Source organism: Podarcis muralis, chromosome 1, assembly GCF_964188315.1.
Source record: "Podarcis muralis chromosome 1, rPodMur119.hap1.1, whole genome shotgun sequence".
Classification (NCBI taxonomy): Eukaryota; Metazoa; Chordata; class Lepidosauria; order Squamata; family Lacertidae; genus Podarcis; species Podarcis muralis.
Window position 1 is genome coordinate 51,877,522 of NC_135655.1, and position 15,740 is coordinate 51,893,261.

Genomic DNA, 15,740 nt, shown 5'->3' on the forward strand with positions numbered 1-15,740 from the left:
AAATTTCCCCCAAGTTTGGGGGTATGACAGGGAGCCAGGAGGGCTTAGAATCCTTCATGTCCCAACCAGGTCTCAGCATGCCTCTGGCACATGCCCTGTTGGGCCCTTTGGACATCAAAACTCCAACATCCAGGGCTTCAGAGGAGCTAGTAGCAAAGGCAGCTTTTCCTCTCTAATGTTGGAGCTCTATTCCAGCATCAGGGGATAGATCCTATTCATCTTGTGGGGACTGACACATTCTCCCAGGGACTATAGGATTGCAGCCTAGGTATGCATTTCAGTGTAGTGTCAAGCCAACTCGCCAGATAATATCCAGTGTCTCTTATACTAACATATGCAAATGATTCAATTTAGATTGAATTTCCTAATAAAAGGTGCATGTGAGAAGGGAGGTTCCTGCAAGAATTTTGTTATTTAAGCTGACTCCATTACTAATTTGCTAAATTCATTTATTTTTAATTTATGAAAGTTACCTTGATTTCCTTATTCACTATGAAAAATTACATTGGTTTCTGTCTCTCTCTTTCCTTTCTGCTGTATCCTTTTGTATCCATTAATTACTCGCATCCTTTGTATAATAACAAATGAAATTTGAACCAAGTTGGCCCCATTCAGTTCAGATGTTTTTCCCCCCCCCCCATTCATAGTGAAATGTGTCACATCCCTAGAAGCTACTAACTGCCCGATCCTAAGCTTCTGCAACACAAACACACCCCTATGTTTGGTTTACTTGCCAAGAAGCCTCTTCCTCCCCTCTCTTGTTGTCAGTGCTCATCAACACATTAAAGCTCCTGTGCAAATGCTGCCTTTAATTGCTGTCATCGCAGCAAGGATATGAGTTATGCTTTAGTGCTGTGTGCTAGAACTGTCACTGTAGCAGCTCACATAACACAATCAACAGCTAGCAGGAGAGCAGAGGGCAATGTTTCACAGAAAGATAATGGGAGCGTTTTAAATCTTCTAGATGCCTCCCAGAGCAGTGTATTTATTTCACCTCCTTTTGCATTTTTTGAAACTCTCTAAAAATGTCTAACCACAGCATTGTGGGGAGCTTGCGAGCAAGCTCAAACTTGCATGCAAACTTTCAGATGTTTGCCTCTCAGTCTGAACCTCCTGCCCAACAATCCCAGATGCTGATGAACTGGAGATAAATAAGATGTGAAATATCTGCTCCACTCCGGTGTAGAAAGGGAAACCTACATATGTAAGCAGCCTTCACCAATAGCCAATGTTGCAGGTTCGATCCCCATATAGGACAGCTGCATATTCCTGCATTGTAGGAGGCTGGACTAGATGATCCCCAGAATCTCTTCCAACTCTACAATTCTGTGGTTCTGTGTTTCCATACACATCTTGATGCGCATCTATCTTGGGGCTCGTTCACACTTCTGCTTGTCCTGTGCCCAGAAAGCATGAATCTGAGAGGTTTTCCACTTGTGCTTTCTAGGCATGGGTCTGACTGGTTTTTTTGTTTGTTTGTCCTGCTACTTTCCCTGGGAAAACCCCCACTATTTACTGCTGAATTGGAGCAAATGACAATCTGTGGAAAAACTGATATTCCAAAAAACATTTGTTCCAATTCAGTGGTAAGCAGCAGGTTTTCCCAGGGAAAGTGGCAGGAGAAGCAGAAGTGTGGACGAGACCCTGATCTACAATGTAATGGGCATTCAAGCCCTAAAGAAGTAGCAAAATGAAATTACTGATGGGAACCAGGATGTCCATCCAGGGCCACTGAATAGTTGGCCACCGAATTCAGCAAGCTGATATCAAACTGTATTGCTTTAAAACTCTTTAGCAGGATTTAAAAATTTGATTTTTTTTTAAAAAAATATGTTGCTCAAAATCCCATTTCAAAATTCAGTCGGCTTGTTCTCATCTCCCAGATCTAAAATTATTAATTCTGAACTTTGCTAAAGTGTGGATTTCTGCATTATTTTGTTTTGGCTTTGCAACCATCCCCCATGGACCACATCATGCTAATATAAAAAAACAACAACAGAGTGTGATGTGAGACAGGTGAATTAAGCTTCTGCCTCAAAACAGGAGAGGGAGGAACTCCTGGTGGCCTACTGAACCACACATTGTTCTGAGTCTTCTTTGCTGCTGCCCCCTTCATTGTGCAGTTGCTCAGTCCTTTGCGTGGACTCATGTAGAAGGTGCAGAGTACATTCTTTCCCCATTTATCTCACTGAACTGCAGGAGCCAGATGCAGGCTATGGAGAAGTTCTCCTTTCCATCAGCTATCTGCCTGCAGCAAACCGTCTGCTTGTGGTGCTCATAAAAGCCAAGAATCTCCACTCCAAACAGCTGAAAGAGCTTCTCGGGAAGGGTGAGTTTAAAAGAGGAACATGTTGATGGGATGCAACCACAGACTTTGCCTTTTTATTAAGCCAGGTAGAGAAAATATATTTAATTAGCTGGCACAATGAAGTGTGCAGGCTTTGAGTGAGTCACAATTTCCCTTTCTGCATATTTTTTAAATTTAAGCTTTTTTGATACTACAAGATAAAAACAAAGGGGGGGGGGAGAGAAAGGAAAGAAAGACACCAAGTATTCCCTGTAGAGGAAAGTTTTTAATGTTAGATGCTTTATTATGTTTTTATATTTTGCTGGAAGTCGCCCAGAGTGGCTGGGGCAACCCAGTCAGATGAGTGACATATTGCTGTTGTTGCTGTTGCTGTTGTTGCTGCTGCTGTTGTCTCATTAGATGGGCCTTAGGCAAGCTAGTGCCTCTGAGTTTCACCTCCCCACTGCCCACTGTAATTTGAAGATAACAGTATTGACCTACCTCACAGTGTCGCTGTAGCATTTGCTAAGATATGGAGTACTTGGAACACTCTAAAGTCCTGACTAAATGCTCTGTATTGTTCATTCTAATGCCTTTCATTAAGTTTTCCAGCCAGTAATGCCTAATGTCTGCTTGCTTGTCCGTTCAGCTTTGGGCAACATGGCCTTTTATTAGCATAAGTGAATCAATTGTGCCCAGTAGTGCAACCTTGTAGCACTGAAAGAAGGGATAACAAAGTTGACGAGCAGAAATCTTACGCATGCTATGACACGTGGCAGGCAGTGTTACAATAAGCTTCATGAATGAATTTGCATATAGCAGAGATGAGGAAACCTTTGGTCCTCCAGGTGTTGCTGGACTCCAACTTCCATCATCACTGGTGTTAAGTTGTGGGTTGACATAGCAGACGACACAGCAATTTTTCCAAAGCAGCTCTTTATTTTGTAAGCTGGAACAGAACTAAGCTGAGGAGCTCAGTCAGCCTGCTTATATAGAGCTCCAGAACAATGTAACTGTTGCCATTTTCTAAAACTATCCAATCACTGAACGTCACTTTTCGATCCTTAATTTGCATACAAAACTATCCAATCACTGAACGTCACTTTTCGATCCTTCATTTGCATAACTATCTACAGTATCCCCCTGCTGGCCCAGGGTGAGAACTTCAGTACATAACAACTGGCTAAGGCTGATAGGAGCTGGACTCCAAGAATACCTGGAGGGCCACAGGGCCTGCTGTATGGATTGTATATTATGTTATGGTAGATGTCAGAAACTTAGAGCCAAACTAGTTGTGATGGGACTGTCATTCACATTTCCACCCTGTTCCTATACAGTGTGTTCTCTCTCTCTCTCTCTCTCTCTCTCTCTCTCTCTCTCTCTCACACACACACACACACACACACACACACACACACACCTTAACACAAAAAGGAACACGCAAAAGTCACTCACTGAAACTTTTCCTACCCGTTAACTTTCCACAGTTGGTTGTTTCAGTAGGGTTTCTCTGCTCCCGGCTCTCCTGCTACAAATCAAGGGAATGGGATGGAGATGGACATCACCAGTGCATTTCCTTGGTCTCCTTTTACTGTTAGAGCAAGACCCCCATTCCCTGCCTTATACAAGGATTGGGTTGACACATGAAAAGAACCAGCACCCACCACAGCCACATCTAGTTTGTTGTTGTTTTTTTATAAGATATTTATTAAATTTTCAAAAATTATACAAAAAGAAAAACAGTATTACAAACAAAAACACAAACAAAACAAGTATAATTTCATTCCCTTATTCTTATAACTTACTTTCCCAACCTCCTCATACCTCCCCTTTCTGTATTCCAATCTCTAATTATATAATTCAGCAAATCCCTCCCCTAGTTTCTATTTAAATTTTTAACCTTTCTTTTCTTAATTACATAATCATTACAGCCACATCTAGTTTGGCCCTCAATGACTGCTGCAGTTTACCAATAAGATTTTCGAAGGCCAGGAGGAAATGGTATCAAATGACCACTTTTTATTATTTTTATCTATATCCCTGTCCCTGCAGATATATCTGTTAAGGTGACCCTGAAGCACCAGTCCCTGAAACTGAAAAAGAAGCAGACGAAGCGTGCAAAGCACAAGATCAACCCCGTCTGGAACGAAATGATCATGTTTGAGGTGCCCCACGACCTGCTGTGTGCCTCCAGTGTGGAGCTGGAGATGCTAAGCCAGGATGGAGAGGATGGGCAGAACCGCTTACTGGGGAAGTGCAGCCTTGGCCTGCATGCCACCGGCACAGAAAGGAACCACTGGGAAGAGATGCTGAGGAACCCCAGAAGGCAGATTGCTATGTGGCACCAGCTACACATGTAGCTATGGAGGTAGACAGGCCAACCAGCCCAAGTCCAGTAGACCTGGTCTCAGGGCTGGGTGGGGTGGGGCGGGGAATGAGATCTATTTCAACATCCAGAAAACCATGAAATGGACACATTCACAAGCACAAGTCTTGTTTTATCGGTGTTGTCTTTCGTTGTTTCTGCTGTAAGAACATTCTGGAAATGGGCTGAGAAAAGTAGCCAGCGACTCATTTCTCTTTGCAGGACCATCTTCTTGCTTTCTACATATGGGTCTTCTGCACCCATGCAACCGAGTAGCAAGTAACATTTACTTGCGGAAAGTGAGATGAAAAGTGATCTGATTCAAGACATTTAGAGCGCTAATGGATGGTCTATTTATGGAGCATCCATCATTCATTGATCTGTTTACAGGAGGAGTATTTATTTGCTGATTTATTTCATAAAATTTATATACCACTTGACTGTAAAAGAAAAAACAACAAAGTGGTTTACAAAAAGTGTAGTTGACATTGGCTACTTAATGAGCATTCCTTCTGATTTGATTGGAGGAGGTTAGATAACATTGCATCAAAGCAAGGGTTATGCCACACTTCCAAGTGCATTTTCCTGTCACTTTCGTTACTGCAAAAAAATCTTATCTTTTGGGGAAGCGGGTTTGTTGTGCGAGAGTTCCCAATCAACTATAATTATGCAACATGAATTTGCTGGTGTGAGATTGGATCCAAATTGAAAATAGAATGTTCTGGAAGTGCCCTTAAAAACATAAGAAGAGCCTGCTAGATCAGTCCAATGGTCCATCTAGCCCAGCATTCTGTTGTCACAGTGGCCAACAGTGACTGACATTTGTTTTGCCCTGACCTATGGAAATCCCACTAGCAGGACCAGAGCACAACAGCACTCTCCCCTCCTGTGGTTTCCAGCAACAGGTGTTCAGAAGCATTTTGCTTCTGACCATGGGGGCAGAGAGTAGCAACTGGTAGCCTTTACCTCTGTGAATTTGTCTAATCCTCTTTTACAGCCATCCAATTTGGTGATCAGGGACATGGGTGGCGCTGTGGGTTGAACCACAGAGCCTAGGACTTGCTGATCAGAAGGTTGGCGGTTCGAATCGCCGCGACTGGGTGAGCTCCCGTTGCTCGGTCCCTGCTTCTGCCAACCTAGCAGTTCGAAAGCACGCCAAAGTGCAAGTAGATAAATAGGTACCGCTCCGGCGGGAAGGTAAACGGTGTTTCCGTGCGCTGCTCTGGTTCGCCAGAAGCGGCTTAGTCATGCTGGCCACATGACCCGGAAGCTGTATGCCGGCTCCCTCGGCCAGTAAAGCGAGATGAGTGCTGCAACCCCAGAGTCGGCCACGACTGGACCTAATGGTCGGGGGTTTCTTTATCTTTACCTAATTTGGTGACCATCACAGCCTCTTGTGGGAGCAAATTCCACAGTTTAACTATGTGCTGTGGGAAGAAGTACTTCTGCCTGTCCTGAATCTTCCAAAATTCAGCTTTGTTCAATGCCCACAAGTTCTAGTGTTATGAGGGAGCAAAACTTTTATCTCAGTGGAATGGATAATTTCATACATATCAATCACGTCACCTCTCACTCGCCTTTTTTGTAAACTTAAAATACACTAAAATACCTTTCCTCATAGAGGAGTCACTCTGTCCCTTTGATCATTTTGGTTTCCATTTTCTGATTTTTTTCCAACTCTATGATATCCTGTCTGTAGTGAGGCAACCAGAACGGCACACAGTATTCCAAGTGTATTTTCACCATAGATTTGTTTAATGGCATTTTATTTTCAATTCCTTTCCTAATGATCCCTAGCACAAAATTTTCCCTTTTCATAGTTGGGTCAATGTCTTCATTGAGCCATCCACCACTACCTGAAGGTCTCGTTTCTGATCACACTCTGCCAGTGCATATGTGACTGACATTTGTTTTGCCCTGACAGGCATCACTTTACATTTGTTTACATTGAATGGCATTTGGCATTTTATTGCCCATTCACTTAGTTTGAAGATGTCTTGTCAGATCCCTTCAAAATGCTAAAGAAAAAAACACGACCCTGAACAATTTAGGATCATTAGCAAATCCGGCCACCCCACTGCTCACCGCCAACTCTAGATCACTGATGAACTAGTTAAAAAGCACAGGTCCGTCTACTGATCCTTGGGAGAGTCCACTTTCTACATCCCTCCATTGAGAGAATTGTCCCTTTATTCCTACTCTCTGCTTCCTGTTACACAACCACTTCCTGGTGCACAAGAGAACTTCTCCTCTTCTTCCATGACTGCTAACCTTACTCAGTAGTCTTTGGTGTGGTACATTGTCAAAAGCTTTTGGAAAGTCCAAGTACACTATGTCAGCTGGATCAGTTCTATATATGCTTCTGGACACTCTCAAACAACTGTAATGGATTAGTGAGACAGGACTTATCCTTGCAGAAGCCATGCTGGTTCTCTTTAAGCAAGGCTTGTTCTTTCATATGCTTGCTTATTTTATCTTTAACTATACTTTCCACCAGTTTTTCCCCACCACCACCAGATCCCTTTTAAAAATGGTATTACATTGGCTGTTTTCCAGTCCTCATAGTGATACCCTCCTTCTCCAAGACCCACCCTCTCCATAACTGCAAGGCAGCTATTATCATGAGAATGGGGTGTATCTATAATGTCCCTGCAGACCTCATCCCTCATCCACTAACTTTGCTACCTCTCTCAGCTTTTCCAGTTCAGCTACCTTGGGCTCAAGGGAACAAACTTGTTCCCAGAATGCCAGGAACTCATTGCACTGATGACATACCCATAACTTCTGTCCAGCAGGCAGATATTAATCTTACATGTGGCAGACAGTGTGAAACCCACAGCATGTCTTGTTTGAACCTTATCTTGTTTGAATGGCTTATGTAGGGCATTGTGTCTCAGGGGACATTCCATGGAAAGGGTGGGTTTTGAGGAAAGATTTAAAGTAAGTAAGTGAGGTGTACCCCCAGAGGTGCTGTAGGATTCAGTTCCAGGCATAAGGGGAAACAAGAAAGAATGAAAAGGCAGAATCATGTCAGGAAGCAGAAGACCTTTGGACAACTGAGGATAGTGGAGCCAGATGTACAAAGGCCACAGGTAGGAATGTTGCAACATATAAGAAATAATTAGGGCTGGCCTGGTACCCGAGACATGCTCCCTCCCCTCCATATACAGAAGCTGACCAGAGGACCAGTTTAATCTGGTGATGGGACAGAGTCCTTCAGCATACCTGGGGACAGAAGGTTAGCTAGCTTTAGGGAGTATGGGACAAGTTACATTACATGGACAGCTCCATTTTCCAGCAGGTGAAGTTGCTACAGGGGAGTGAGGAGACTCCAAAAAAATGTCTAGAGAGGGCTGCCATTGCTTCCCTTCACCCTCTGAAGATAGCTGCCTCACACTGCCTAATGGAAGGGCTGGCTCTGAGGTGCAAAGTTATGGGAAAGTTTTGGAGGTAAGGAAGAGAAGCTTGTGTAGGATCCAGGGTGGTCAGGTAAGCACTGTAGTATTTTATTATTGTTGCTATTATTAATTAAGAAGCTTAAATCTTTCCTGCAGTTCTTTATATTCTCAGCTGTCAGCTTCCCCTGGAAGATTCTAGGGCTGACTGGAGGAACTATAAATAATAAGCCCGAGGGAAGATGTTGATGAGGGCCTTAGTCATTGTTTAAGTGCTTATGAACACATTTCAGACTGGAACACCTGGAAAAACAGTTGGAAGGAAAGTATTTTTGCTCAAGCATGAATGTCATCAAACATTTCAGGTTAGACAAAGGTCTCTGCTTGTATTTTTCCTCAGCGGATCTCCTCAAAACAAAGAGCTGGCTTCACTCTGCAGAAATGTCTAATATAATCATTCAAGCAGAAATATTTTGCTTATAAAACAAATAATAAAGGTGGAAAAACCATTCTATTAGTTTTAGTTTTTAATTGCCCTGTCAGTTTTCAGATACATGAACATTTTACATTGTGCATTCAGGGTCAAAACCAGAGTCCTCTTTAGTCTTCTTCAGGCATTCATAATCTGTACACCATGATAACCATCCTTGTGGGAAGAGCCTCCACGAATCCAGGAGTCTTGCCACTTCACACAACTTATGGAGGGTGAGAAGGACACTTGTCCCTTTGGCCTCCCCTCACAGGAATACGGTACACAGATTACGAATGCCTGAAGAGGGCTTTTGATGCCACTCACTACAGCTGAAGAGGAATATAACAAAACAATATAATAAACTGTCTCCCAGTTTAGATATTGGCTGCTCCAGGCTGGAAAGAATATCAAGAAAGCCCATTCTATGGCCTCCTTCCACTGCCCTCTTTATTGGGGGATAGTGCTATGCAAGATGTACTTGCAGAGTATCCTGTCTAGCTTGGGGGCTAGGAGGGACACAAAGGCTGACTCTGTGGCACAGACCTCTCTTATTTTTATTTTTTTTTAAGATATTTATTGAAATTTTCAAAAAAGAGAGAAAAAACAAAGAAAAAAAAAATAAAAACACATAGGGTTTACATTCCTTATTTTCAATAACATCTTTCCCTGACTTCCCCACACCTCCCCTTCTTGTATTCCAGTTCCAATTGTTAGCTCAGCAAGTTCTTGTCCCCAAATTTTACCCTATTATATTTAATTCATTTTAATTAACCAATTTTAACTTATAAACCTCAATTTGTACGTCAATGCTCATTCTTAAAACCCTTTTCTAAAGTCGACCCAAGTTCCCTTCCACGAATTTCCCAATTTTAATACTGATAACAAAACAGAATAAAAAAACCAAAATATAATTGTACACCCTTTGGATTCCCAACCCCCCCCCCTTCCCGGTTTCGATCCCCAACGAATGTCCATCAGTCTATCAACTATCAGCCTGGAGACCTCACGTCCGAGGCTCTTAATTCTCTCTCAATTCCTCTCTGCCGGTTTTTTTGATAGTCCTTTGTATTGAACACCAAGTATCGGAGAAGCTCTGTCCCAATAGGGTCGATGTTTCTTCCAGCCAGACCTCCATATTTAAAAGTGGGGCCCAAATCTTGTTTCTTACTCCTTTTAAATCCAAATGTCCCAAATGTCGCAAAAGCTCCAGCTTCCACCTTAATCAGATTTGTAATCCATAGGTCTTCAGATCTCCCCATAAGGAGATCTCTTCATTCTCCAATTCAAACCAGATTTTCATTATCCAGATCTTGTTTTCCTTTGTATCCATCTTAGTAGGCCTCTGGCTCTCCTTTATCATCTGCAGCATTGCAACTCCTCCTTCCCTTTCCTCCGGAGCAGCATGTAACTCTTTCTCCACTCTCTCAAAGATCTCAGATTTCTTTTCTTGTTCAGCTGCATGGGCTTCTTGAGTCAAGTCCTTATCAACTTCAGTGAGTTTATTTACTGTTAAATTCAGAGTTGCTACATTTGTAGCCAAAACATCACTTTGACCTTGTAACTTTCCCAAGAGAAAAAAAACTGTCCAATTCAGCCTGTATTTTTCCACCTGCAGCCATTCTTGTAGTGTCCCTGAACCCCCTCTAGAGGGATTCTGGTTACTTAGTATTCCTTCCAATTCCAATCCAAAAGTCAAGTTAACTTGTTTCAGTTCTTCTTTGTTTTCAACAATTTAAAACCAAGTTGTAACAAATATAACCAGCAAAGACAACAGAAACAAAGTTCTCTCTTTTTCAGCTTTGACAGCTAGTTTGACAGCTGTCAAAATCTTCTATGTCTCCTCAACAGGCTCTCTCGCGGATCACTCCCGGGTCCCGGGGGGTTGCACTTCAGCTCTCAAAATCAACTCTTATCCTCCAGCAAAATTACTTATACTGCCAAATCGTGAAATTAATAACTTTTATCCAGTAAAGAAGAAGATGTTCTCTCGACCTTAGTTATCTAGTCCTTGCTTTAAATTATCTACAGGACGGGGAGACGGACTTCCTTTTTGCGCCTTCCCCGCTCGTGCCTAATTAAAAAAAAAAAAGAATTTTCCCTTTGTAAATCCAATTTCCGTACTACTCACGGGTTGTTACTTTTAGAGTCCAATTGTTCAAAGGAAGAAGTCAGCACTCTCCGGCCATGGCATGCGGCTTCGCTCCGTAGGAGAAGCAGTCGACTCTCAGCACCGCGCCGCTCCCCGTCCCCCGTTCCGTAGCCTTTAAAAAGGCTCCTTCGCGGGTCGGGGGGGGTGCAAATGGTGCCCGCCGAGTCACCAGGTCCACAGGCTGCAGCGCCTGTGGTTTCTGAGGGTCCCTGCGTCGCCGCCGTGGCAGGACCCGTCTTCTACGGAGCCAATTCCCTCCGGAGCTCGGAGGGAATCCGCCATTAGTCGATGGCGCTAACCTGGAAGTCCTCGGCACAGACCTCTCTTAAGCAGTCTGTTTTTTTTCTTTTTCTTTATTGCCCTTATCTCCAGCTTGGCTTGCAAAGTGCTTGGATAAACAGTGCAGGGTTTCTAGCAGTCCACCCCTTCTTAACTTGGACAATGGTGCAGAATCGTAACTAACAGTGGCAGAAGAGTGGGTAGGAGGTCCCCTATTGGTGATCATCCCTGAACAGTTTTGTTTGTTTGGTGTATTTATATGTGGTCTCTCCATAACCCAGTGGCTAACATTTGAATGATTTAACAAACGCACTACCAGCCAGCAGGTATCTGAACAGTAGAAAGATCCAGTTCAGACTGTAGTGAAGCCATAGCACTATCCATCGCGCTTTAGGGGTGGTGGGGAGAAACCACATCGCGATGGGATTGTGTTTGAGTCTGGCAGTCAGGGCTGCAGCTGCGATACTTTATTGGCAGACAGAGCTGCTCTATTTTAAGCCCAACCCATGGAAAAGCACAACTTATGAATTGTAGCCATGTACATTAACTGAAGAAGCAGTAGGATTCCTAAGTATTCATTAAAGCCCTTGAAAATACACATGTGGGACAGCTCATATCACCAGTACTATGTTCATGCCACTTGCATAAACTATTATTATTTCATCTTTATTTATTATTGATGTAACCATTAGGTGGCCTCTGGGGAAAGGATCTGGAACGTGATATTCTGCACAGTAGCTAGAATTTCCCTGCAGTGTATTATAGAAATATGCATCCCCCCCAAACAAAAACCTTCCAAACCCCAATGTGCACCTGCACACCCACACCCACACCACCCCATTTGACCTCCTCCTGATTCTTAAGGCAGTATTAAAGAGTGGAGTCTCTTTGTGTTGCGGTTGTGGGATCTCAACTCTTGAGGTTTTTAAGAAGACGAACATTAAATGTATGTTTTCTGCAAATGCAATAACCAACTCCATGTGCCACTGTAGGGCTATGGGATTCTAGGAGTGGGAAGAGACAAATGAAGACATCACTGAGCTTTTAATTAAAACGATTGGACTGCGAAGCTATATATTTTGATAAGACTTTTTTTAAAAAGCAGCTTAATTTGGCTATTGGATATGAGCTGCTGTTTTACATACTATCTTGTCTGTGTGAGCTGCTCCTGTGAGACCTTGAGTACTGCATTAATTCTCAACATTTGCATACCAAGGCTCCAACCCCCGTTCTCTCTTTTGCTCTAACTGGGAACATTAAAACGAGAGACTGATCGGCGTCATTATGCTAGCTTCAAAATGAAATTTCCAAAGCTGCTATAGAACTCCAGTCGCTACCGTCTGTCCCTGGAAAAGATAGGTGCATAATTAAGTCGGGGCTTTTTTTGTTTTTGTTTTGCATTTTTAATTGCCTTGAAGAACTTGTCAACAGATGCATCAGTTAGGTGAGTCATGGCACATAGAATATATTTGCATAAGCCTTTGGTTAAGAGACGGGGGCTCAAGTCCCAATACGTGCGCTTACGAATGTAGGAAGCTCAGCATCCTGTTCCCATAGGAGCCCCAGATACCTATGAGAAGTACAAAGCAGAACACGAGTGCAATAGCCCTCTCCTAATGCTTGGTCCCCAGCAGCATACTGCCTCTGATACTGGTGGTAAGATACAGCTATCATGACTGTTGATAGCCTTACTCTCCATGAATGTGATTAATTCCCTTTTAAATTCATCCAAGTGGGTGTGCATAGCTATATCTTGTGGTAGCAAATCCCATAACTGAACCATGTGATGTGAGAAGAACCAGGTGCTAGTTCCTTTCGTCTGTCCTGGTCCTCCCTTCACCTTCCTTACATGACCCCGTGCTCTAGTTTTATGAGACAGGGAGAAAATGTGACAGACGGATTATTGGCATGTTTGCTTCTGAAGGTGCAAATCATTTCTTGAGGGAAGGAGGTCAAGGAAGGAAACGATGGTGCCTGAAGTCAACCCATGCACCTCCCTCAATCAGGGAGTTGACATAGCTTCACAGAAAGACTACCTTTTAGGAGACATGCAGGGAGGCCTGATCCAGTAAGGACATCAGCAAATATTCCTGAACTACCTTGGCTTCACCACTTAACTTTATTTTGGTGTACATATTCACTGTATGGGGCAACAAGTGGAACACTGTCAGATGAAGATAATGAAAAACAGTGGAGAGCTATTGCCTGTCTGTAGGGCTCACAATTCAGGGACAAGGAACCCAATCCAGTATCTTTACTTGTGATGTAGCTTCCTTGTGAGTTTTGTAATACTTTTTAGAACCCAACAGCATAGAATTATATCAGCTGAGGGGTAAGCACATCCATTATTTGAAAAGTACATGGAGAGCTTTACTGCCAGTCTAGTGGATCAACTTGAAACACTGTGACCCAACTGGAGATTTCTGGTGGTGCAGCTAAAGCACACGTTTAAAATTTGCAAGGGTCCAACAACCACGGAGCTGGGCCACAGAGAGGATGAAGGCAATTGCCAGGGAGAGCACAGTGCTGAGATTGGGTGCAAATTCAAGAACAAAGGCACAAGGCTCACCCAGTTGTGGCCTTTATGCCAAATGATGTGAGCACATAGGAGAACAGGGATGCTGTCTTTAACAACATTAACTGCAAGTTGGTTTGAAGATTGCCAGAGCACTTGAGTCTGCTACAGGAAGACTGTCAATGAATGGATGCTTCATTTCATCCTGTTGGACAAGCACAGCATCTGCAGTACCCTGGTACTGGCCAGACTGAGCACTTCTTTCCACATTAACCAGCTGCCTTGTCCATTATTGATGGCGATGAGAATTGTAATTAACATTGTGGTGTGACTTTCTGTTAGATCTTATCCAGCCAGGTCACCTCAAAATGCTGGTTTCACTTGTATTTATTTCTGCTTTGTAATGTAATGCCTTGCTGTTCAGTGTCCTGTACATGAAGTTCATTTACCATCTGTAAAAGTGCATTGTGCAGATTCAATGCCAAAAAGCCCACCTTAGTCAGATTTACCAAGTCCAGCCAACTCACCTTTATAAGGGCAACAAGGTGCTATGTCTTTGCCTTGTTGGATCTGCATTTTTGAAGATCTGTCTGGGATGTGTCAGGATAAATCTACTTTCAAAATTCTGGGGGCACACGCCATCAGATTCAAAAGCTTGTTCCATCACAGTGTGAAGAATTAGATGTAAATAGCACATAATCCTTAGCACTTGTGTAATAAAATCTCAAAGGAAGGGGACAACGACAAATAAATTAAAATGCAATAGCCAGGCTCAGAGGAAAGATCATGTGGACCAACCCTATGGATTAATTATCTCTTTATTGTAAAAAAAACAAATATTTGTTGTTGTCGTATTCACTGTTCAAAGTACAAAATAAAAGCATGAGACTTGGTGTCTAATTTTACTGCACAAACAACAACATTCAACCACGAATAAATAATACAAAAGTTGGATCAATGAGTTGTTCTTTTTATTTGGATGCCCTCCCAGCTCTGCCCACAGTGCATCAGTCATACTTCAGAAAGACTGTTTTCATGAGTGGCTGAACAGTTATCTGCATCAGCCAGTTATATGATCCAAGATCACTGCAGTGATAATGCAACACATTGAAAAAATGAAGCCCCCCGCATTTGAAGATTGGAATTAATCCTGATCAAGGCATTCTGAGCAATAAAACATTGTAGGTGACAAGGCATCTAAGAGCGTAGGTTGCCAACCTGTTTAGGCCCATGGGAGCATTTGAAAACCAACAAGACTACCATGACCATCACACAAACACACACAACACAACTTATTTTATTGGCTACAACAGAATGCTTCTTTCAAACTTAATTTCAGTGGTGGGGAATGGGGAAGAAATTGGACCAAACATGTACCCACAGGCACATAACTGGTGACACCCACGTAAGAAGGTTGCCAAACCACATAGAACAATATTCCTGGCAGGCTTCCCCCACCCCCTTCACATCTATAAACAGCAGAGAAGTTGATGCTGGAATCTGGCAATTAGTTCTCTTCTGTATTTTCGGACCAGATGGAGCTGCCTCATTGTAAGCTATTTGTCATGTTATATACTGATGTCTCCTGATGAACCTGCTAAAGAGTGAGAAGCAGATCTAAAGATAAACGATCATAGAGGCATGCTTCAGAACTGTCCCTGGCTCTGGGGATATAGGCACTCTGTAGACCAGGGTTAACCAACATGGTGCCCCTCAGACCCCATTATTGGACCCCATCAGCCCCAGCCAGGAAGGCCAATTGTTGGCTCAACAATATTTGGAGAGCACCACATTGCCTATGCCTGTAGACACTATAAGTAGCTAAACAACAATGTAGACAGAGCATACAGGCCTTCCTCAACAATTTTAAATCAGCACTGAGTCCAGATACTATCACTGACAGACAACACTCTCTTGGGGAGACGGCCTTACCAATGCATCTGTCAGATGCAGTAGGGACGCAGGTGGTGCTGTGGTCTAAACCACTGAGACTCTTGGCTTGCCAGTTGGAAGGTCAGCAGTTCAAATCCATGCAACGGGCTGAGCTCCAGTTGCTCTGTCCCAGCTCCTGCCAACCTAGCAGTTCAGAAGCACACCAGTGCAAGTAGATAAATAAGTACAGCTGTGGCGGGAAGGTAAACAGTGCTTCTGTGTGCTCTGGCTTCTGTCACGGTGTTCCATTGCACCAGAAGTGGTTTAGTTATGCTGGCCACATGACCCAGAAAGCTGTCTGTGGACAAACGCCGGCTCCCTTGGCCTGAAAATGAGATGAGCTCCA

General features: G+C 43.2%; 1 protein-coding gene across 1 annotated transcript in view; it reads left to right on the plus strand.

The window, feature by feature from the left end:
- Nucleotides 1-14,414, plus strand: part of SYT13 (synaptotagmin 13) — a 33,311-nt gene extending 18,897 nt beyond the window's left edge. The window contains exons 5-6 of the mRNA XM_028727446.2: nt 2,200-2,329; nt 4,340-14,414. Coding sequence (XP_028583279.2) covers nt 2,200-2,329; nt 4,340-4,647 — 438 coding nt within the window. The 3' untranslated portion in view covers nt 4,648-14,414. The remainder of the gene's footprint in view (nt 1-2,199; nt 2,330-4,339) is intronic.
- Nucleotides 14,415-15,740: the final 1,326 nt, after the last annotated feature.